The following is a 24,139-nucleotide window of genomic DNA, read 5'->3' on the forward strand; positions in this document are numbered from 1 at the left end:
CACAGGACCCTACGCTGTGTCACTGCATCATTCCATGTTTGGCACTGATCACCACCTGCACTCATGTATATATCTTTCTACGCAGCACTCATAATTCTTATTCTCATGTATATATCTCATGTATATCTCATGCACATATCTTTCTACGTAGCACTTTTAATTCTTATTCCTACTTTTATTTTTTTCATGTCTATTTAAGTGCTATTTATGACAGTTTGTTTGCACTGAAGCACCGCAGCAATTTCCTAATGTTGTAAACCTGCTCAACATTTGGCAATAAACCCCTTTCTGATTCTGATTCTGATTCTGAATTGCGCACTGTTGGCACGGTCTCTGCGCAGAGAAAATCTGTGTTGCGCACACAAAAAGAATTCTAACCTGAATTGAAATTAAAGTAAACCAATCAAAACATGGCATTTAGTTGTTAAGAAACGGAGTGACGGCGTGTTTGAGATGTGAGAGATTTGAGGCGTTTAGAGCAAATCTTGTGTAGTTAGTGTGTAGTTAGTGTGTAGTTAGTGTGTAGTGTAGTCAATAGTGTTGTTGTGTGTGTCAGAACAATGAGGCGACTGCTGAGTGTTACAGGTGTTACAGCAGTGACACATCTGCTGCTGTCAGGCCTGCAGGTATCAGGCTGTTGTTCTCCTTCATCTCATAGAGGACAGGAATTATTTTTTGGAGCGGCACAAATAATTTGTGTAGCATCAGATTTGATGCAGAACAGCTGATTGTTCTGTAAATAGTTTGAAATGTTTATTTTAAAAAAACACCTTGGCTGCATTTTTAGGTAAACAGCTGCAAAAAACTTTGTTTGCATAACTCAGTTACTTTTTTGAAGAAGTAACTATATAATTAACTGCCCAACTGTCAGGGGTTTTGACATTTATTTTCACAAGTAAGAGAAAATAAGACACTTGCAGACCAAATCAGAGAGTTTTAAGACATGCGCATGGGTGTGTGCCTCTCAGCAAAATCACACACACAGAATGCATGTCTTGTTCCTTTATTTATAGGGTAAGAAACTGATTACATAGTACTTCCTCTTTTCAGTTACAGGAGGAGAGTTCAGGCATTATCTCAACCTGTCTGACCTTTCAGACTGGGGTAAAGAATACAGAAGTTTATCATGCTTATCTGACATCACAGATACTAAAAAAGAATACATTGCGTTTGTGTTAACAAATAGACTCAGTTACGTGAAAATATATGAACACTAGAAAATAAAACACACTTGATTATATTGTATTTGAATATAAAGCACATTTGATTATACTTGATCATATTGCATAATAAAAATCCTCTATCACCAACATTGGTCATTATTTACTGTATGTTGCAGACAGAGTTACAGACTCTCTCCCAGACCACAGACTCATAATACAAGTCAGAGCTTTATAAAAAAAAAAGAAAGTTGTGTTTTCAAAATTGGAGTTCAAGTTTTTTTTTTCCTTCCAATAGTGTTAACATGCTACACACGTCATGAACAAGATTTTTTTAAATTTTCATTGTAAGTGGGCTAAAGCAGTTAATTAAAAGTAATCCATCAACTGAAAGGTTTAAAATGTTCACACGTGTTGGACTGACTGAAGCTTCCAGTCACAGTGACTCAGTGTGTGTCAGTGAATGCATCGTGTGTGCTTCAGGCTCCACCTAGTGGACTGATAGCAGAGCAGCTGATGAATTTGAAGAGTGTGGCCTTTTTGCACACAGCCTGTAAATGTCAACAACAAAAGGAGTGTGTAAAACATGTATATTGTAGTGATGCAGTGTACTGTGTATATTTATACTGGCAGTATGGAACATGATTATTTGGAAATGCCTAAAATGGAAATGATCATATACTGTGAGGTGAGGTGTGGACAGTGGTTGTGCTTTTGTAACATTGAGGCAAGGACAGTGATTAGTGTTTAGGGGACACATCATTGGTTTTTGTTAAAAAGAAACAGTTTCTCCACTGTGGCAGGTCGTAGGCGATTTTTTTTTTCTAAACTGTCTCTAACTCTCACTAACCGCAACTCTCCATCAAACGCCCACATTTTGTCTGAGGGGTTTATATCGCTGTCATAGCTCGCGGCAAAGTTCGAACCGCTTCCTGAACCAGTCACGTGGTACAGCCGGGCAGCGAGGCTTCGGACGTCATCATTTTCAGCTCCTCCCATAAATGAAGCAAGCCTCGATACGCGCTTCGCGGAAACGCCCCCTCCATTACTCGACACACGCTTCGAAGCCTCGATACAGAACGTCACATCACTAGTTAAAGCTGAGTAAACACTGACCCCAGACCAGCACCGTGATAAAGTGAGCTGCTGCTGCTGAACTTGAACAGGTAACAAAGTGATGAGCAGTCAGGCTGCAGGTTTCTACCTGTTCATGTTTCTACAGTAGAATCACTTTGAAGTGTCTTTGTGCTGTTTCATCTTTGATTTGTGTTCATAAACACTCAGAGAAACATCACGTGACCTCATCAGGATCTGTGTTGGTGTGTGGGGCTGTACCTCAGCTTTATGTTGTTACATGCTCATTTGTTCATTTTAACATCAAAGTAATGTTATGAGGAGTAATGAAGTAACGTACTCCATTACTTTTAATTAAAGTGTTCTGTGTAATATGTGTAATAATGACTGTTTTGAGTAATGACCAACACTGATCACAACAAAGAGGAAATGCCTCCAACATGCACAAACATTTGAGCCACAACATGCAGTTAATTTGCACAAATGTCTTTGATATGCTGCTCAGTGATGGTGGTGACTGTCAGAGCAGAGCTACTGAGAATCAATAAGTAATATCAATGATGGGATCAGAATCACTAAATTCTTCTCATCCCTGTCAGTATCATACATGTGCTGTATAATGTGATAAATGTAGAGGTGCTGGCTGTTCTCTCACTCTGCTGTTTAGCTGTAAAGGACGCCTCCCTGCCTTTGTCTCATTCATGACCTTTAATAGTCTCTTCTAACATGCAGAGATCTGTATGATCTGTTTCATAGAGTCTAACCAGCCTGTACAGGTAACAACAACAGTCACTGCATCACTGACACACAAACGTCATCTCTGTCAATAACAACATTCATACATGGAATAAAAACACATCAGTGGATCATTGCTGGAGCTGATGTTAGTGCTCCTGGTGCAAAGGCTCTCAGTTTCCTCCTTGAAATAAGTGTTTATATTGTTGTTATATTGTTGACCCACTATTGATCATGTGACTCATCACATGATCATTGGTGAGCGTCATCCAGATCACAGCTGAAGAAGCTTCTCTGATGAAACGTCTTCCAGAAACTTAAAGACGTCTCTTTTCTCTCCAAGCTCCTTAGATCACATGACCTGGATGACTGAACCTACAGACATATTGACCTGGTTTCATGGTCACATGACAGGTCAGAGGTCAGCGACTGTAACTCAGTTCCTCCTGTTAATGTGAACTCACTGAGTGTTTGTGGTTTACCTCTCAGACTGACTGAAGATGATGATGGAGGAAGAGGAGGACAGAGCAGAGTCTGCAGGGTCCAGCTGTCCGTCTGTGAGGAGTGACCGGTCCAAAGATCATAATCCAAACTTCAGTGGTGAACCTGGAGCAACGAGGTCAGAGAGCTGTGATGACTCCTTTACATGTTTGTGTTTCCTGGATAAATATGACCTGAAACATCCTCAGATTGTTACAAAGATTCATTAAAAAGAAAACAATGAAAGAGAAAAGATCCAAATGTTCGACTTGGTCATTTGCTGTTTGAGGACAGTGATGCTCATATCTGTGGGGAAAGTGTGACCTGAGTGGGTTCATGTTTGTCTTTAAAGAACAGAGCTGCTCTGATTCTCTTTGTGTCTGATCTGTTAAACAGTCTGAGAGGTCACACAGAGACCCAGCAGCTAAAGCCTGGATCATACTGGCTGCTGTTACTCCATCAGGACAACACTGAACCACAGTGGTGTGGATGTAGTGGATAAATCCCACCATACTGATGCTCAGAGTTAACCACAGGGAACAAAACCAGATGTTACCTTCAGATTGTGACCTTTGGAGTGGACGATGCAGATTTCAATAGAGAATAAATGTTGTTGTTTTTCAGCTGTGAAGAAAGAATCTAATTTTCTGAACTTAAGAATTTATGATGCTGGAAACAACATGGAGACTATAACACAACATTTCCACTGTGTTCATAGAATGAATGTAAAACTGTCAGACATTCATTAAATATGCAAAATGTCTACAGAAGCATCAGAGGGTCAGACGTGAAGCACTCAGTGATTTTGATCAAATGACTCATCAGTTATTGATCTGTACTACACTGATCTACCACGTTAGTAAAGCTGGTGTTCTGGTGGTGGAGGGAGACTCGGATCATGTTCTGGTTTTGGAGCAGTGATCTGCTGATGGTTCAGTTTGATGGGCTTCTTCAAAATCATCCCTGACATCACCACTGAAAGGACGTCCATGAAAACAGACTGAAAATTACTGATATGTTCACAATCTGAGAGTTTAAAACTTGACAGACTTGATTCAGATGAAGTTATTTGAGCAGAAACTCCTGGATCTTTATCCTGTGTTGATCTAATCCTTCATGGTTCTTCCACAGAGTGGAGCAGCAGAGCTCAGAGGGTCCCAGTGGTCAGTCTGCCCAGCAGCATCAAACACAGCTGGACTCCATATTTATGGTCTGTACATGTACAACAACTACTTTATTATTAATATTAATAATAATGCTTTTATTTATACGTCCCTTTCAAAACACCAAGGACTCTGTGGACTAAATGACCAAAAGAAAACAAACTTTGAAATCAGACGGTGCAAATGTGATCACAGGGAAACGTTTTAAACATCGAGGCTTTAAACAGAAACCAAAGTGAAACAGTTTGTAGTCGAGATCAGTGGGGATGAAGCTGAATAACTGTTTCTTCAATATCTTTGAGCTCTTAAAAAAGAAAATAGCTGAAAGTCTGGCTGCTCTTATGAAAAGTACAGAGAAATTATGGGTCGCTCAACACTGCACAATATAACACAGGGTGTGTTACTAAAACTGTGGTTTGCTCACTTTCCAAAGACCCAGCCCCCATAAAAAGCAGCCAATCAGCTTCTAAGAGTTACACACCCATGCATATCTATCAGGTTAACTCTGGTCTAAGACACTTGGATTTAGCTTGAAGAGTGTTTCTGTACGAGGACTGAAAATGATTTAATAAGCAGCTAATGTCCAAAGAACAACTTTGACACACCTTCATAAACCTGCAGAGCTCTTAAAAAAGAAAAACTAGCTGAAAGTCTGGCTGCTCTTATTAGATTAGATTAGATAGAACTTTATTAATCCCTCGGGTGGGTTCCTCTGGGAAATTCGATTTCCAAAAAAGCACAGCACCGACAGAAGTTACAGAGTTACAGAATATTATATATATATATATATAATACACACACACACACACACACACACACACACACACATATATATATATATATATATATATATATATATATATATATATATATATATATATATATATATATATATATATATATAAATACAGAGACAATATAAATAAAATATACGAAGGGGATAAATAGAATAAATAGGAATAAAAATAAAAATACAAGTGAATTGCACATTTCAAGTATTGAGTCTATTGCACCGTTGACTATTTACAAAAGTATTGCACAAAAGGTATTGCACAGTGAGGTGAAGAGGCACTACAGCTTAGTTGTTCCCCCCTCCTTTGTCCTCCTGTTTCCCCTCCCTCTCCCCTCCAGGGAGGAGTTAAACAGTCTGATGGCGTGTGGGACAAAGGAGTTTTTAAGTCTGTTAGTTCTTGTCTTTGGGAGAAGCAACCTGTCACTGAACAGACTCTTCTGGTTGTTTTTTTTTTTTTCTTTTTTTTTTAAATGACATCAGAAACAGCAGTATGCGACATTACGTGATGGCAGAGCTTCAGTTCATCCTTTGTCATTTTTTTTTTTTTTTTTTTTTTTTTTTAATAAATAGGACAGGGGGAATGAATGAGAGAGAGGGGGAGAGAAAGAAAGAAAACCAAAGGGGAGAAGAGACGGTGAGAAGGGGGGGGAAGAGAGAGAGAAAAAAAAAAAAGAACTCCTGGGTCACCTGTATGGAGAAAAAAAAAAAAACAAACAAAAAAAACAAACAGAGGAGACAGCAAACAACAAAGAGCAACATAATAATAGAGAAAACAAAGCACCATCACAATAAACTAGCTAGTCATAGATATCAATATTTACTAAATAATAAACGATATTGTGCAGCACGCAAGATAGACAGCGCACAGTGTGCTTTGAGGCAGCAGCCAAGAAAGCTTTAGTCCGCGTCTGTGAATACCCATGTGTGCATACCTGTGTGGATCAGCATGCTTGCATTCCAAAGGTTTCTCCATGTAATGATCTGCTAGGGAGTGTGGGGGGGCCACAGCCCCGTCCTCCAGGGTGTGAAGCAGGTATGGAGGAGATCAAAACTCCAGACATCCAGAGGCCCCCAGAACACAAGAGACCATGGAAGACCAACAGAGGGGCAGCCGCGCCACTGTTCCAGTAAGAGCTGAGGAGAGTCCCAGATGAGGGCTCGCCCAGCAGCCGCGGAGCAGAAGCCAGGGGGGGTTGCAGTGACGCGCCCGTGAGCTCCGCCGGCCCCCAGCTGTGCCTGAGTGACCGAGCCCCAGGCCGAGAGGCCGGGGGCACCCCACCTCCAAAGGGGCCCGAGCGAGCCCCAGGCCCCGACAAGCGGCCGCCAAGGAGTGAGCCGGTGTGTACCCGGACGCCCACCCCCAGACACAAAGAACCACCAACACACCGACACCTGAGGGAGTCCGCCACCGGCAGGGGAAGTGGTGGTGGGTGGAGATAGGCCTCCAAACCTTGGAGGGCCTGAGGTGTCCCCAGAGAGGTGGCGTCTGATACCCAACCTGACATATAGACACAGACATACAGGCACACACAGACACAAACATCCATTCCCACCCTCATGCTCTCATATGCACTCACTCCACACTCAACCAACGTGGAGACAGACATAAAGAGACGCTGTACACACAATCACACTCCCCAAGCGTACTCTACAAACCGGGTCTAGGTACCCTTGCCCCTGGAGGGGGGAATTGCACCCAGACCCAGGTGGTGTTACCCTTTTCCCTGCGGTGGGGAGAGGCAGACCACCCCGACTCCGCAGCAGCAGGGAGGCCCCACACCCCAGACCGCAGTCGGACGGCCAACTCCTCCTACTAGCCCTCCCGCTCCAGCAGGCCGCAGAGAATGGGGGTGGGAGAAGACTCCAAACCTCCCTCCACCCGCTCATTGTAGTGTTGATGCATATGTGTTCTAAGGTGCAATTAAAACCCAGGAGGGCATGGAGCTACCTGCCAAGGAGCAGCAGGTAAGCGCATGGTCCCTCCTGCTAGCCCTCAATGACTAAGTGTATTTAAAATTGAGAGGTGGGCAACGACGTCAGGGGTGAGGTATACACCCTGATGGTAATTTGGACTCCGTGATTGTGCCCACCCCCAAGATCCTATATGTATGTGTAATGAGAGTGTGAATAATGTGAATGTCTAAGTTGTGGGATAAAATTGAGGCAGAGGCAGCCAGAAGGGGACAGGGGGGGGGGTAGCCTCCTCTGCACCCTGGTGACATACCCCCACTCCAAGGCCCTGCATGTGTGGGTGGTTGTGGAGGAGCGGGAAGAGGGAGGCAGCTGGAGATGGGGAGGGAAGGAAGGGAGGGGCAGGTAACCCCTCCCTGGGGCCAGCTCCCCCGCTGACCCCAGTAGGCACTCCCACCCTCCGCGACCCGCCAGGGAAGGGGGGCCCAGGCCCATCAGACCGGGGCCCAGTGCAGTAGCGCCCTCCGGCTCCACAGAGCCCTGGACAGTCCACCCAACCCCACCACAGAGAAAACTGCACCCACCCCACCATCCACACATCTTCCAGACTACATAAGACGGTAAACGCCCAGGCTGAGATCTTCCTCCACCTCTCCTGTATCTCCCCCTCCTGCAGAGAGTTCCTGAAGAGAGGAAAGCTCCTGCAAGATGTGACCATCCCCCCCACCAGTTGAAGAGCCCCCCAGGCGGCTCGACGCACCGGCGGCACCCTGCTCCAGGGCCGGGCCCCCATGCACCCACCCGCCCACAACCCCGGCAACACACCAACCAGGACCCAAGCCCCCGAGGCCCGGCCCGGGCCCCAGCCCAGAGACGGAGCGCCCCCAGAACCTCACGCCCATCCCGGACCCACCCAGGGGCAGCCAGGTTGCCATGTCAGTAACCCACGTCCGTCAGCACAGACCCTCCCCTAGCCCCGCCCCGGGTTGAGCCCCCCAAGGAAGATGCCTCCGGGGAACCCCCCGACGCCCTAAGCCTGTCCCTACCCCCTCACCAATCACAACAGTGAAGGCGGGACCAAACTATGACCCCCCACCCCCACTAGGTGATGGAGCTGATAAAAGGGGCCCAGAGCAATTGATCTGATGTGGTGGCAGAGGCTGTGTCAAGACTAATGTAATCTAATAGATAATTTCTATATTGGTTAGAATTAAGATTATTTTTATTTTTCCAGTTCATGAGGACTGTTTTCTTGGCTATGCATAGGGCAGTGAAGATCATATGGGCTATATTCTTTTCTGAAGTGACATTATCTAAGCTGCCCAACAAACACACTAAGGGGGAGGTTGGAATGTTACATTTCAGACATTTTGATAAGTCTTCACATATCTCGCGCCAAAACTTTTGCACTGGTGGACAGAACCAAAGAGCGTGGATGTAATTGTCTGGTGTATTGCCTTGACAGTGTGAGCAGTTGTTGGAAGATGTAAAGCCCATCTTGAACATCCGATGACCTGTATAGTGCACTCTATGAAGTATTTTGTATTGTATTAATTGCAGACTGGGATTTTTAATTAATTTAAAAGTTTTTAAGCAAATCTGAGACCAGAAGTTTTGGTCTAGGTTGACTGATAAATCTGCTTCCCACTTTGCAGTAGGAAGGGATATTGATTCATCTAATTTAGAAAGTGTTCTGTATATTTTAGATAATAATTTGGGGGATTTAAGAGTAAGAAAATGTGCCGCACTTAGTGGTGTTTGTAATTCAACTTGACTGAGGTTAAATTTCTTTTTTACTATGGATTTAATTTGTTGATATTCTAAAAACCTTGTCTTGTTGATCCCATATTGTTCAACTAGTCTGTCAAATGGAATAAATTCTGTTCCCTCTAATATATGTTCTAAGTATTTAATTCCTTTACAACTCCATTCTGGGAAATTAATCATATTATTGTTTTGTAATATGTCAGGGTTATTCCAGATAGGTGTACGTTTGCATGGGATTAATGAAGACTCCGTTATTTTTAGAAACTCCCACCATGCTGTTAGAGAAAAGCTGATGTTGATACTTTTAAAGCATTCATGTCTTTTGATGTTTGAGCTAATAAATGGTAGGTCTGAAATCTCTAGATCCTTGCATAGTGCCTGTTCAACATCTAGCCAGGGCTCAACTAAGAAGGTATGTTTTAACCATTCTGAGATGAACTGAAGCCTGTTGGCTAAGAAGTATTGGTGAAAATTAGGCAGATCTAATCCTCCTCTATCCTTGGTTCTTTGTAGCGTTTTTAAGCTAATACGCGGGGGTTTATCTTTCCAAAGGAATTTGGAAATATATGAATCCAGAGATCTGAACCAATCTTGTGATGGTTTGTTAGGGATCATCAAAAATAAGTAATTTATTTTTGGCAAGATCATCATTTTTATAGTGGCAACCCTTCCCATGAGTGATATGGGTAAAGATTTCCATCTAGTCAGATCGCCTTCTACTTTCTTTAGAAGTGGGATGTGGTTTAGTTTAGTTAAGTCTGAAAGCTTAGGAGAGACATTAATACCTAAATATTTAATATTTCCGGATTGCAGTGGGGCAGAGGAAGAATTATGGAAGGAGCAGTTAATGGGGAGAACTGTAGATTTTGGCCAGTTAATTGAATAATCTGAAACTCTTGAAAACCAGTTTATTAAAGTAATTACCTCAGAGAGGTTGGTTTGTGTGTTTTGCAGAAAAAGCAACACATCATCCGCATAGAGACTGATTTTATGTTCTATGTTCTTACATTTTATGCCCTTAATTGTTGTAGCCTGTCTAAATGCTGCTGCTAGAGGTTCGATAAAAATTGCAAAAAGTGAAGGGGAGAGTGGGCATCCCTGTCTGGTGCCCCTCAGGAGACAGAAGCTGGAGGATGTCTGGTCATTTGTTCTGATACGAGCCGTTGGGGAATTGTATAATATTCTTATCCAGTTTATGAAAGAGTTTCCAAAACCAAATTTGTGTAAAGTTGCGAATAAAAATTTCCAATTAACTCTGTCAAATGCTTTTTCTGCATCTAGAGATAATATTATGGTTTCGATGTTTTTATCGTATGAGTAGTCTATTAAATTAAGTAATCTACGAGTGTTTGTTGAGGAGTGCCGACCTTTTATGAAACCAGTTTGGTCAGGATGAATTAAGAGGGGGGTCATTTTCTCTAATCTCTTTGAGAGAGCTTTGCAGATTATTTTAAGGTCTACATTTAAAAGAGAAATTGGACGATAGCTTGAGGGAAATAAAGGGTCTTTGCCTGGTTTTAGCAGGAGACTAATGTTGGCAGAATTCATATTTGGTGGTAGTCTGCCCTTTTCCTTGATTTCCTGCAACATGCTGTGGAATACTGGTGCCAAAATTGTCCAGAATTCTTTGTAGAATTCTGCAGGGAAGCCGTCTGGACCTGGAGCCTTATTATTGGGCATACTTATCAGGGCTTCCTGGAGTTCACTTGGCGTCAGTGGCGAATCCAGTTCCATTGCTTGACTGTCTAGTAATTTTGGAAGAGTTACGTTGTCAAGAAACAGATCAATTTCATTTTTAGATGGGTTTATTTGTGGTGAGTATAAAGTTTCATAGAAATCCCTAAAAATGTTGTTTATTCTTCCAGGGTCATATATTGTGTTCCCCGATAAATCTTTAGCAGCACATATAGTTGTTTTTTCTTTGTTTATTTTTAACTGGTTAGCTAGAAATCGACCTGATTTGTTACTGTGTTCAAAATTCTGCAAGCGAAGTCTTTGTATAAGGAATTGTGTTTTTTTATTAATAGTTTCATTTAATTCTAGTTTTGTTTTGCATATTTTGTTCAATGTTTCCTGATCTTGGTGGGACGCGTAGGCTTCTTCTAGTGATTTGATGTTTTTTTCTAATTCCTGAATATTTTTGTTTTCTTCTTTCTTTTTGTATGATGAGAAAGAAATTATTTTACCTCTCATCACAGCTTTCCCTGCTTCCCATAGAACAGAAGCAGATATTCCGGGAGTGTCATTAAAGTCTAAATATGAAGTCCATTCCTTTTTAAAGTATTTAATAAAGTCTTCATCTTTAAGCAGTGATGTATTAAATCACCAGTTTTTACTTGGCGTAGTATTATTCTTGTGCATTAGTGTTAAAGATACAGAAGCATGATCGCTGACAGCTATAGGATGAATCTCAGTGTCTGAAATGTCACACAGCAGTGAGCTGCTGACCAAAAAATAATCCAGACGAGAGTAAGAGTGATGAACATGCGAGAAAAAAGTATATTCCTTACTGGTGGGGTGAAGAGAGCGCCATGCATCGCAAAGACCAAAGTCGTTCATATACTGTTTGATTATATTTGTGGACTGCCAATTACGCTGAGTTCCTGTTGTGTTGAGCCTATCCATTTCTTCATTTAGTCCAAGGTTGAGGTCACCGCCAAGAATGAGTGTGCAATCAAGGTGTTCAGAGAGTGCACTAAAAAAACCGTGGAAGAATGAGGGTTCATCAACATTTGGACCATATATACTAACAATACATAGTTTTTTGTTCAATATTGATAGTTTAATAATTAGAAATCTACCCTCTGGATCTATAACTGTATCGAGTACTGTAAAATTAACATTTTTATGTATTAAAATTGCTACTCCCCGTTGTCTAGAATTATAACCGGCTGCAAACACGTTAGGAAACTCAGGTGTTTTAAGTTCATTTAAACCTGTGACAGGTTTGTGAGTTTCTTGTAATAAAACAACATCTGCCTGTAGTTTTTTAAGCTGGTTAAATATTTTTAACCTCTTTCCTCTGGTGCCAGCTCCATTTACATTCCATGTGACAAACCTCAGCATGCCCTTAATTGTGCGTGTATGTCTAATGATGTATGCTGGGTGTTTCGTTTAGACAGGTGGAGAGAATATGGAAACATCCCTTGTTTATAAATAGAAAGAGAAAAAGAAGTGTGGTGAGAGACTCCATAAGTCTGACTATGTGTGTGAATATTCACTAATATGAACAAGCGTGGCTTGCTTATGTGTCCTGCAAGTCTGTGCGTGCTGTGAGGCTGTTGTGAATGTGCTGCCGTTGAGCTGATGTGTTTGCGTGATCGTGTTGTGAAAATATGGAGAAATAGAGGGTGTTGTTTGTAGGTGAGTGGGGAAGTAGGTGACCACAGCAGTGAAAGACAAGAGAAAGAAAGAAACCACATGAACTGTGAGCGACAACAAAAAAAAAGGAAACGAAACGGAAACATTCCAATTAAAGCAATGACGGAGGGTGACGGTGTTATATCTGCTATGACATCATATTGATATTACTAGCTTAAACTCATGTTAAAGGAGAAAGTGTGAATGAATAAGAAAAGAGTGACTCTTCTGATTGTTTATGGCCGTGTGCAGAGGATGTCTGGCATTGTCCATAATGTCCATCAGTTTCTTTAATGTCCTTTTCTCTGCCACTGTCACCAGAGTGTCCAGCTTCATGCCGACCACAGAGCTAGCCCTCCTGATCAGTTTCTCCAGCCTGGATGAGTCCTTCTTTGCTGTGCTGCTCCCCCAGCACACCACAGCATAGAAAAGTACTCCAGCAACCACCGACTGGTAAAACATCCTCAGGAGCTTCCTGCAGATGTTAAAAGACCTCAGCCTCCTGAGGAAGTACAGTCGGCTTTGGGCTTTTTTATACAGGTGCTCTGTGTTGCATGACCAGTCCAGTTTATTGTCCACCCACAGCCCGAGGTACTTGTACTTGTTGACCACCTCCACCTCCTCCCCCTCTATCTGAACCGGCAGTGGACCTGCTCTAGACCTCCCGAAGTCCACAACCAGTTCCTTAGTCTTTGAGGTGTTGAGTTGCAGGTGGTTTGTGTGACTCCATGCGACAAAGTTCCTCACCAGACTTCTGTACTCCTCTTCCTGATCATCCCAGATACACCCCATGATCGCTGTGTCGTCTGCAAACTTCTGAATGTGGCATAATTCAGAGTTGTAGCAGAAGTCAGAGGTGTACAGGGTGAAGAGAAGAGGGGACAGCACAGTTCCCTGTGGTGCTCCTGTGCTGCTGACCACTGTGTCAGACGAGATGTCCTTCAGCCTGACGTACTGTGGTCTGTCGGTGAGGTAGTCGGAGATCCAAGCCACCAGGCAGGGGTCCACCTCCATCCTGTTCAGTTTTTCTTGAAGCATACAGGGCCGGATGGTATTAAAGGCACTGGAAAAGTCAAGAAACAGGATCCTGACCGTGCCTTTTCCCCCATCCAGGTGTGAGTGGGTTCTGTGTAGGAGGTACAGGATGGCATCCTCCACTCCGACACCCGCCTTGTATGCAAACTGTAGTGGGTCCTGGGCATGTTGTACCTGTGGTCGGAGGAGGTTGAGGAAGAGCCGCTCTAGAGTCTTCATAAGATGTGACGTCAGTGCCACCGGTCGGAAGTCATTCAGCTCATTGGGCCGGTTCTTTTTGGGGACTGGGACGATGCAGGATGTCTTCCATAGGGCGGGCACTCTCCCCAGTCGCAGACTGAGGTTGAAGACTCGTTGTAGCGGCTCCCCAAGTTCAGCAGCACACGCCTTTAGCATCCTAGGACACACCTTGTCTGGGCCTGCTGCCTGGGCCTTATGAAAAGTACAGAGAAATTATGGGTCGCTCAACGCTTGTGCACAATATAAGAGTTGAAATAAATCTAAAGAATAACTCAAAATCCTACAATCATACTGATAAAGTCATCTACAGCTAACTATCCAAGTGGATTTGTTTAAGACAGCTCCATCTGCTGGTGGCCCTCTGCAGGTGCATGAAAGGGGCGTGTTTATAGTGAAAGTAGTAGAGGAAGTAAACCCCACGGGAAGGAGGAGGACTCTCAGCAGCTTCCAGCTCATATTCAGACATTTGACTTCTCACTGAAAGCAGCAAGTTTGAGTGTCTGTACCTTAGTTAGAAGAGATAACATGTCAGTAGTAATTAGAGTTGATTGAGCAATGCTGTCCTTGTAATGTAGTTTATGATTTTTATGGACAAGTCCAGTTTTTCTGTAGAGCCTCTCAAGTTGGTGACAGCAGCAGTGGAAGTTCACGTGTAAACCAGAGCAGCAAATCAGGTCCAAATGTGTTGTTCACAGTGAGTGGGATCATCATTGGCTGCTATGTTAACCTCCTGCAGCAGGATGTCTTTGGTCAGAGAATGGATAGATCACTAAGTCATTGTTGAGTTTAGGGAGACAGTAGACAGTTGGAGGAGGTTCAGCCAGTTGACACACAGTAGATAAAATAACTGAAGGCAGGAGCAGACACCTGTATGACTTTCCACCTCTCACATAGATTATTTCCCTGGGCAGCGCCACAGGGCTGGTAGATGTAAACAAAGCTGGAGGAGAGGATTGATTCATCTGAGAAAAGTCACAGAGTTGTGTCTTGATGCTCAATCATCCAGGTACGTAAATCCCAAAAAGCTTGATTCTGTTCATCTGGATGTTTTCAGAGGGAGAAACGTTTCATCATCATCAGGTGACTTCTTCAGTCTCAGCTGACTGCAGGTTTCAATCTCATAAACAGGACATTTGTATGACTGAAACCAGCCCACTGAAGGAACAATGGGCTGGGAGGTCAGTTCATTGATCATTGGTACGCATATTGTCAGGACCATTGATCAGTGGTTGTTGATCAATGCCCATGAGTCCAATTCACAGAGAGCTGGGGAATGGCTGCAATCACAGCATGTAAGATGGTGACAAATGTACCCTTAGGCCCCTCCTCCATTCAGAGATGGTCTTTCCTTTTCACCTAAATGGCCTCCTTGACTCCGCCCTCAAACCAGCGTTCACATTTACTCAGGACCTTCTTGATGTGAAGTTCTTCTGCTTCGCTGGCTGCTGTGTCTGTGGGGATGGTGTTTGTTCTGTGTTGTTGTGTCCTGATGACGCCCAGTTTGTGCCCCAGTGGATGATGAGAGTCAAACCTTAAATACTGATCTGTATGCGTAAACAGAGTGAACCTTTAAGACCAGTTGTCTGTACGATCAACTCAGTCACCTGAAACATCTCCAAGTTTTTGGCTTTGATCATCAACCTGTTGGTAGTTCAGCTCTGAACACCAGTGAAATGTTTCTCCCACTGAAATCGCTGCATTCATATGAACAGAATTAACGTTTTGGGATCATGGAGTTGTGGACAAAGTCTCAGTTAATCAGATGAAGTCAAACTTATAATTGGTAAAGAGTTCGTGGATGATATGCCCCTTGATCGTAAAGAAGTGGATGTTGTGTGGACTAAAGTTCAGAGTGGTGGGTCATTCATAAAGTATTCTGTTCCAGCTGCTGGAGGACAACATCATCACTTTTGTGAAGAACGAGCTGAAGAAGATCCAGAAGGCTCTGAATCCAAATAAGCCTCAGTGCTTGGAGTTTCAGAGGGAGGATGATGAGCAGAGGAGCAGCAGCAGAGAGGCATTTGTGAAGATCACAGTGGACTTCCTGAGGAGAATGAAGCAGGAGGAGCTGGCTGACCGTCTGCAGAGACGTAAGAGGCTTTATCTAAAGATTTAAGCTGCTGGATAAATGAGAGACTTGTGACACCAGTGTGTTCAGTCATTTCTCAGTGGGTCAGAAATTGTCATCAGCATTTTGTAAAATGTGATTGTTAAAGTTGTATTTTTATTATTATTATTCAGAACTTCCAGCTGCTGTTTGTCATCGTAAACTTAAGTCTAAGCTGAAGAAGAAGTTCCAGTGTGTGTTTGAGGGCATCGCTAAAGCAGGAAACCCAACCCTCCTGAATCAGATCTACACAGAGCTCTACATCACAGAGGGAGGGACTGCAGAGGTCAATGATGAACATGAGGTCAGACAGATTGAAACAGCATCCAGGAAACCAGACAGACCAGAAACAACAATCAGACAAGAAGACATCTTTAAAGCCTCACCTGGAAGAGATGAACCAATCAGAACAGTGCTGACAAAGGGAGTGGCTGGCATTGGGAAAACAGTCTTAACACAGAAATACAGCCTGGACTGGGCTGAAGACAAAGCCAACCAGGACATCCAGTTCATATTTCCATTCACTTTCAGAGAGCTGAATGTGCTGAAAGAGGAAAAGTTCAGCTTGGTGGGACTTGTTCATCACTTCTTTACTGAAACCAAAGAAGCAGGAATCTGCAGCTTTGAAGACTTCCAGGTTGTGTTCATCTTTGATGGTCTGGATGAGTGTCGACTTCCTCTGGACTTCCACAAAACTACAATCCTAACTGACCCTAGAAAGTCCACCTCAGTGGATGTGCTGCTGATAAACCTCATCAGGGGGAAACTGCTTCCCTCTGCTCGCCTCTGGATAACCACACGACCTGCAGCAGCCAATCAGATCCCTCCTGACTGTGTTGGCATGGTGACAGAGGTCAGAGGGTTCACTGACCCACAGAAGGAGGAGTACTTCAGGAAGAGATTCAGAGATGAGGAGCAGGCCAGCAGGATCATCTCCCACATCAAGACATCACGAAGCCTCCACATCATGTGTCACATCCCAGTCTTCTGCTGGATCACTGCTACAGTTCTGGAGGATGTGCTGGAAACCAGAGAGGGAGGACAGCTGCCCAAGACCCTGACTGAGATGTACATCCACTTCCTGGTGGTTCAGGCCAAAGTGAAGAAGGTCAAGTATGATGGAGGAGCTGAGACAGATCCACACTGGAGTCCAGAGAGCAGGAAGATGATGGAGTCTCTGGGAAAACTGGCTTTTGATCAGCTGCAGAAAGGAAACCTGATCTTCTATGAATCAGACCTGACAGAGTGTGGCATCGATATCAGAGCAGCCTCAGTGTACTCAGGAGTGTTCACACAGATCTTTAAAGAGGAGAGAGGACTGTACCAGGACAAGGTGTTCTGCTTCATCCATCTGAGTGTTCAGGAGTTTCTGGCTGCTCTTCATGTCCATCGGACCTTCATCAACTCTGGACTCAATCTGCTGGAACAACAACAGAGAATCTCTACATGGTCTAAACTATTTAACAAACTAAAACTTCAATCTCTCCACCAGAGTGCTGTGAACAAGGCCTTACAGAGTCCAAATGGACACCTGGACTTGTTCCTCCGCTTCCTCCTGGGTCTTTCACTGCAGACCAATCAGACTCTCTTACGAGCCCTGATGACACAAACAGGAAGTAACTCACAGACCAATCAGGAAACAGTCCAGTACATCAAGAAGAAGCTCAGTGAGAATCTGTCTGCAGAGAAAAGCATCAATCTGATCCACTGTCTGAATGAACTAAATGATCGTTCTCTAGTGGAGGAGATCCAACAATACAGGACTTCAGGAAGTCTCTCCACAGGTAAACTGTCTCCTGCTCAGTGCTCAGCTCTGACCTTCATCTTACTGTCATCAGAAGAAGATCTGGATGAGTTTGACTTCAAGAAATACTCTGCTTCAGAGGAGGCTCTTCTGAGAATGCTGCCAGTGGTCAAAGCCTCCAACAAAGCTCTGTGAGTAAACATGTTGTCATCGCTTCATTGTTAAAATCATGGGAAATAAATCAGAAATGCTGAGTTCAAAGAGCATTGTAACATTTTTTTAAAATAGTGAATTAAATGATCATCAGTCACTCGGTAAATATATGGTAGTTTTAATGTTTCACTCCAGCATTTCTAAAACACACTTTGTTCTGTAACTCTTATCAAAGGACAATCCAGACCCAGCCTATAAGAACATGAGCTCTTGTCTCCAACTCCAGGAGTTTGGTTGTTTTATTCTAATGCACAAACTTCACCTGCCAGACTTCACCTACATCTTTTTCTGATGTTCATAATTTAAGTTCAAGTTTGTATCTCACTTTCAGTGCACACCCTCCCTTTTTAAATATAAATCTCTGCTGTGCTGTCATGTTTTCATCCCGTATGGAGGGAGAAACTCGGTCTTCATTACTGAAATTGCCTCTAAGGTTGTGTTTCTTGTCAGTAACCATATGTAACTGTAAGGCTTCCATAACCAGTGTTATCACAGAATTACAGTGGGTTCACTCTGGGTCCTCTACAGTTTCTTCCCACTGTCCACAGACATGCAGTTAGGTTACCTGGTGATCTAAACTTCATGCAGGTGTGAGTGAGAGTGGTTGTCTGTCCCTCTGTGGGCTTAGTGGAAGAGACTGGATGGATCTCTGCTTTGTCTTTGATATATGCTGACAGCAAACATTCTCCATGAAGTCTGCATTTCAGCTCATCTCCTTTATACACACCTTTAACAGGAAGAGTTTTATACAGCTAGTGTTTAAAATCAAGTGTTATTCACAATACACAGGTAATGAGCATGATTATTGAATTACTAAAATTTTCTAAAATAATTGTTCTCAATGGGGTTCAGATCAGGTGAACAAGGAGGCCATGTCATTAGTTTTTCTTCTTTTATACCCTTTCTTGCCAGCCACGCTGTGGAGTACTTGGACGCGTGTGATGGAGCATTGTCCTGCATGAAAATCATGTTTTTCTTGAAGGATGCAGACTTCTTCATGTACCACTGCTTGAAGAAGGTGTCTTCCAGAAACTGGCAGTAGGACTGGGAGTTGAGCTTGACTCCATCCTCAACCCGAAAAGGCCCCACAAGCTCATCTTTGATGATACCAGCCCAAACCAGTACTCCACCTCCACCTTGCTGGCGTCTGAGTGGGACTGGAGCTCTCTGCCCTTTACCAATCCAGCCACGGGCCCATCCATCTGGCCCATCAAGACTCACTCTCATTTCATCAGTCCATAAAACCATAGAAAAACCAGTCTTGAGATATTTCTTGGCCCAGTCTTGACGTTTCAGCTTGTGTGTCTTGTTCAGTGGTGGTCGTCTTTCAGCCTTTCTTACCTTGGCCATGTCTCTGAGTATTGCACACCTTGTGCTCTTGGGCACTCCAGTGATGTTGCAGCTCCAAAATATGGCCATTTCCTTTATACGCACCTTTAACAGGAAGAGTTTTATACAGCTAGTGTTTAAAATCCAGTGTTATTCACAATACACAGGTAATGAGCATGATTATTGAATTACTAAAATTTTCTAAAATAATTGTTTTAGTTAATATTGTATGACAGTGTACACAGAATTATTAGCTCAGTAGGCAGAGTGGTCGCCCCATGATCATAAGGTCAGGGGTCGAATCCACCGAATAGTTACCTTGTGGTACCCCTGAGCAAGGTACCATCAAGGTACCAATCATGTGCACTGGACTGGTAGCACTCATAGTCTCATAGGTTTAAATAAATTTTTTTAAAAAAGGGTTCAACATATAAACAAATTTAATTTGATCACATATATTGTTTGTTTTTTTTTGTTTTTGTTTTTCCCTTTCTCTCTCAGACTGAGCAGCTGTAACGTCTCAGAGGAAGGCTGTGAAAATTTGTTGTCAGTGGTCAGCTCCCAGTCCTGTAGTCTGAGAGAGCTGGACCTGAGTACCGACAGCCTGAAGGCTTCAGCAGTAAAGCTTCTGTCTGCTGCAGTGGAGAGTCCACATGCCAAACTGAATGTTCTGAGGTCAGATCAATTTGTATTCTGTTTAGTTCTGTTTGTTTATGTGTTTGATGTTTGTTTTTGTTTATATCTTTATCCAGTTATCCTTGTCTCATAGCATTTTTATTCATTTCCAAGTTAAGGTAAACTTATACTAACCTGCTCAGCACAAGACAATAAGCTATTGCACCCTGATTACACTTTAACAACAATCTTTATTCATGTTTTTATCTTCAGACTTAACATCTGTGAACTCTCAGAGGAAAACTGTGAAGCTCTGTCCTCAGTTCTCAGCTCACAGTCCTCTAGTCTGACAGAGCTGGACCTGAGTATCAGAAAGCTGCAGGATTCAGGAGTGAAGCTTCTGTCTGCTGGACTACAACGTTTAAACTGTAAACTGAATACTCTGAGGTCAGATCAGGGAACAGTTTGTTTTTAGAATTCTTAATTAAAGTTCATCCATATGATGTTGTATCTTAGTATGTTTATGTTTCCTTTAAAAAATAGAAAGTCAACATTTAATGTTTTGAAATGTATTAACAAACTCTACATGAGTACTTGTTTTATAGATTGTCTTTTATTTTTCAGACTGAGTGGCTGTAACCTGTCAGAGAGAAGCTGTGAAGCTCTGTCCTCAGTCCTCAGCTCCCAGTCCTCCAGTCTGAGAGAGCTGGACCTGAGTAACTCTGACCTGCAGGATTCAGGAGTGAAGCTTCTGTCCGCTGGACTAAAGAGTTCACAGTGTGCAGTGGAAACTCTCAGGTCAGGATTCAAACTTTTCCACAGATGATCATTTGAAATGTGAATTATATTATTGTATAAACAGGTAACTTTTACAGCTGTCAAGTGAACTTTTATTCACATTTGAGTGGATAATTGGACTCTGAATTACTAAAAGTTGTTATAGTCATGTCTCTGTTTATTTAAAAAAATACTTCACGTACTGCCTAATTTAAAGATTTAGGCTCCTTTGGGCCCATAATATATATATTTGATTTCTTTGTGAATGAAATTAGGAGGATATTGGCGACTGCTGATTGGCTCGCTGTTTGTTTTTATTCACAGTACTTAATTTTAAAGGCTGATTTCTCAAAATGAGATGTTTATCTTTTCTTCTACTACACGTGGAGCCACCAAATCTTCTTGCTTGATTTATTCATTACAGTTTGATTTAAAGAATATTAGACTCGTAACATAATAAATATATTTATTTCACTTCTTCTTGAGAGAAAGAAAGGGATGACTGGGTGAGCTCCAGTGGTTCATCCCAGCAGAGAGAGCGGCACACTGGGCTGCAAATGATCACAGTAGTAATGGCCATAGTTTGATAAAACAGGCAGTCTTACCCTGTAGATAATACAGGGTTCTGGTGCCGATGTGGGGGAGGGGAGTCGCCCGGTACTAACTACATACTACTAACTACCTCATCCAGATGTCTTCCCTACTAAACCTGATAAGAAGTAACTGCAGTAGCCTTATAGGTCAAATCAGTTTCACCTGTTAAAGTTAGCTCCACTATTAATTAGGGGTGGGGGAAAAAATCGATACTGTGTAGTATCGTGATATTTTGTTTGCTAATAATGTATCGATACAGGGACAGCAGAAATCGATATTTTGTTACAAACAATTTTTTCTCTGAAGTCAACATGCTCTGGAGTCAGAGCATGTTGACTTCAGAGCATGTTGATCCTTTTTCTGAGCAACAATCCTGACATTCCTTCACTGTCCAAATGTGTTTAACTTTTTTTTTGGCAGCAATAAACATGACAGTTTACTTATTTTAATTTAAGACATGTTTAATTTTAATTAAGTTTGAAACTTTTTTATTTAATGTAAAATTATATATTTTTTTAAATTTACTTTCAAATTCTTCAGTTGCTGAAGGGGCTGCATAGTTTTCATAAATTGCATAGTTCAGAATAGCTATAATTGTACCAGATGGTTGCATTCAGTTAAGTTGGACTAGACTGTAATACAAACCGTTCAGTTTGTCAACAATAAAACTGACTGAAATGAGAGAAAGACTGAGTGTGAGACTTTGATATTAGATAAAATGAATATTGATAAAGTTTACCTTTATGTGCAGAATTTAAATATCGCAAAATATTTTAAAAAAATCGCAATAATATCGTATCGTGCGTTAAGTATTGTGATAATATCGTATCGCGAGTTGTATGGTGATTCCCACCTCTACTATTAATGGTGTCACTTGTTATTTCTGGGATGAGTTTAGTAGCCTGAACAGCTGCTTAAAGGAAAGTAATTAAATAATAAAAATAACCTAAGTCCGGGGGAACCTGCAAGAGCTGTTTGCACAAAGAATAATGCTCAGACTTTGAGGTTTTATCGTTTTACACAAGGTTTAAAAATGAATGTCCACAATTGAATTGCAGAAATTGTTATTGAGCTAATACTGATGTAGTTGTTATCTTTGGTAAGGAGAGGTTGGAGGAAGGATGAGCACAGTCAGGCCTAAAGATGCTCTTAATAATAATAATGGATTGCATTTATATAGCGCTTTTCGAGACCCTCAAAGACCCTTTACAATCCCACTACAGGGAGTGCAGAATTATTAGGCAAGTTGTATTTTTGAGGAATAATTTTATTATTGAACAACAACCATGTTCTCAATGAACCCAAAAAACTCATTAATATCAAAGCTGAATGTTTGTGGAAGTAGTTTTTAGTTTGTTTTTAGTTTTAGCTATTTTAGGGGGATATCTGTGTGTGCAGGTGACTATTACTGTGCAGAATTATTAGGCAACTTAACAAAAAACAAATATATACCCATTTCATTTATTTATTTTTACCAGTGACACCAATATAACATCTCCACATTCACAAATATACATTTCTGACATTCAAAAACAAAACAAAAACAAATCAGCGACCAATATAGCCACCTTTCTTTGCAAGGACACTCAAAAGCCTGCCATCCATGGATTCTGTCAGTGTTTTGATCTGTTCACCATCAACATTGCGTGCAGCAGCAACCACAGCCTCCCAGACACTGTTCAGAGAGGTGTACTGTTTTCCCTCCTTGTAAATCTCACATTTGATGATGGACCACAGGTTCTCAATGGGGTTCAGATCAGGTGAACAAGGAGGCCATGTCATTAGTTTTTCTTCTTTTATACCCTTTCTTGCCAGCCACGCTGTGGAGTACTTGGACGCGTGTGATGGAGCATTGTCCTGCATGAAAATCATGTTTTTCTTGAAGGATGCAGACTTCTTCCTGTACCACTGCTTGAAGAAGGTGTCTTCCAGAAACTGGCAGTAGGACTGGGAGTTGAGCTTGACTCCATCCTCAACCCGAAAAGGCCCCACAAGCTCATCTTTGATGATACCAGCCCAAACCAGTACTCCACCTCCACCTTGCTGGCGTCTGAGTGGGACTGGAGCTCTCTGCCCTTTACCAATCCCGCCACGGGCCCATCCATCTGGCCCATCAAGACTCACTCTCATTTCATCAGTCCATAAAACCTTAGAAAAACCAGTCTTGAGATATTTCTTGGCCCAGTCTTGACGTTTCAGCTTGTGTGTCTTGTTCAGTGGTGGTCGTCTTTCAGCCTTTCTTACCTTGGCCATGTCTCTGAGTATTGCACACCTTGTGCTCTTGGGCACTCCAGTGATGTTGCAGCTCCAAAATATGGCCAAACTGGTGGCAAGTGGCATCTTGGCAGCTGCACGCTTGACTTTTCTCAGTTCATGGGCAGTTATTTTGTGCCTTGGTTTTTCCACACGCTTCTTGCGACCCTGTTGACTATTTTGAATGAAACGCTTGATTGTTCGATGATCACGCTTCAGAAGCTTTGCAATTTTGAGACTGCTGCATCCCTCTGCAAGATATCTCACTGTTTTTGACTTTTCTGAGCCTGTCAAGTCCTTCTTTTGACCCATTTTGCCAAAGGAAAGGACGTTACCTAATAATTATGCACACCTGATATAGGGTGTTGATGTCATTAGACCACACCCCTTCTCATTACAGAGATGCACATCACCTAATATGCTTAATTGGTAGTAGGCTTTCGAGCCTATACAGCTTGGAGTAAGACAACATGCATGAAGAGGATGATGTGGACAAAATACTCATTTGCCTAATAATTCTGCACTCCCTGTATTCATTCACTCTCACATTCACACACTGGTGGAGGTAAGCTACAGTTGTAGTGGTAGGTTAGGTTTTGCCCAAGGACAAAATGACCAAGACAGAGAGAGCTGGCTCATCAGACAGACAAGCTCATCTTGTAACCTACTGGTTTGCTGGTCAGCACACCAGCTGACTAGCGAACCGGCTAACTAGCACACCAGCTAACTAGCACACCGGCTAAATAGCAAATCAGCTAACTAGCAGACCAGCTAACGGCAGCCACAAGC

At 42.5% G+C, this 24,139-nt stretch overlaps 1 protein-coding gene across 2 annotated transcripts in view; it reads left to right on the forward strand.

Annotated features, from left to right (window-relative positions):
• The window catches only part of LOC146577113 (protein NLRC3-like), a 560,242-nt gene that overhangs the window by 54,942 nt on the left and 481,161 nt on the right, over positions 1 to 24,139 (forward strand). Inside the window, exons 4-5 of one of the 2 annotated variants that reach the window (XM_085268107.1) lie at positions 20,000 to 20,173; positions 20,351 to 20,524. The exons of the other annotated variant lie outside the window; for it this stretch is intronic. Of the exons in view, the coding sequence (XP_085124233.1) occupies positions 20,000 to 20,173; positions 20,351 to 20,524 (348 nt within the window). The remainder of the gene's footprint in view (positions 1 to 19,999; positions 20,174 to 20,350; positions 20,525 to 24,139) is intronic. 2 annotated transcript variants of the gene reach the window in all.

This window comes from Mchenga conophoros, linkage group LG3 (genome assembly GCF_057382185.1).
Source record: "Mchenga conophoros isolate Kocher_MC1m ecotype Shallow Benthic linkage group LG3, M_conophoros_male_GT1.1, whole genome shotgun sequence".
Lineage (NCBI taxonomy): Eukaryota > Metazoa > Chordata > Actinopteri > Cichliformes > Cichlidae > Mchenga > Mchenga conophoros.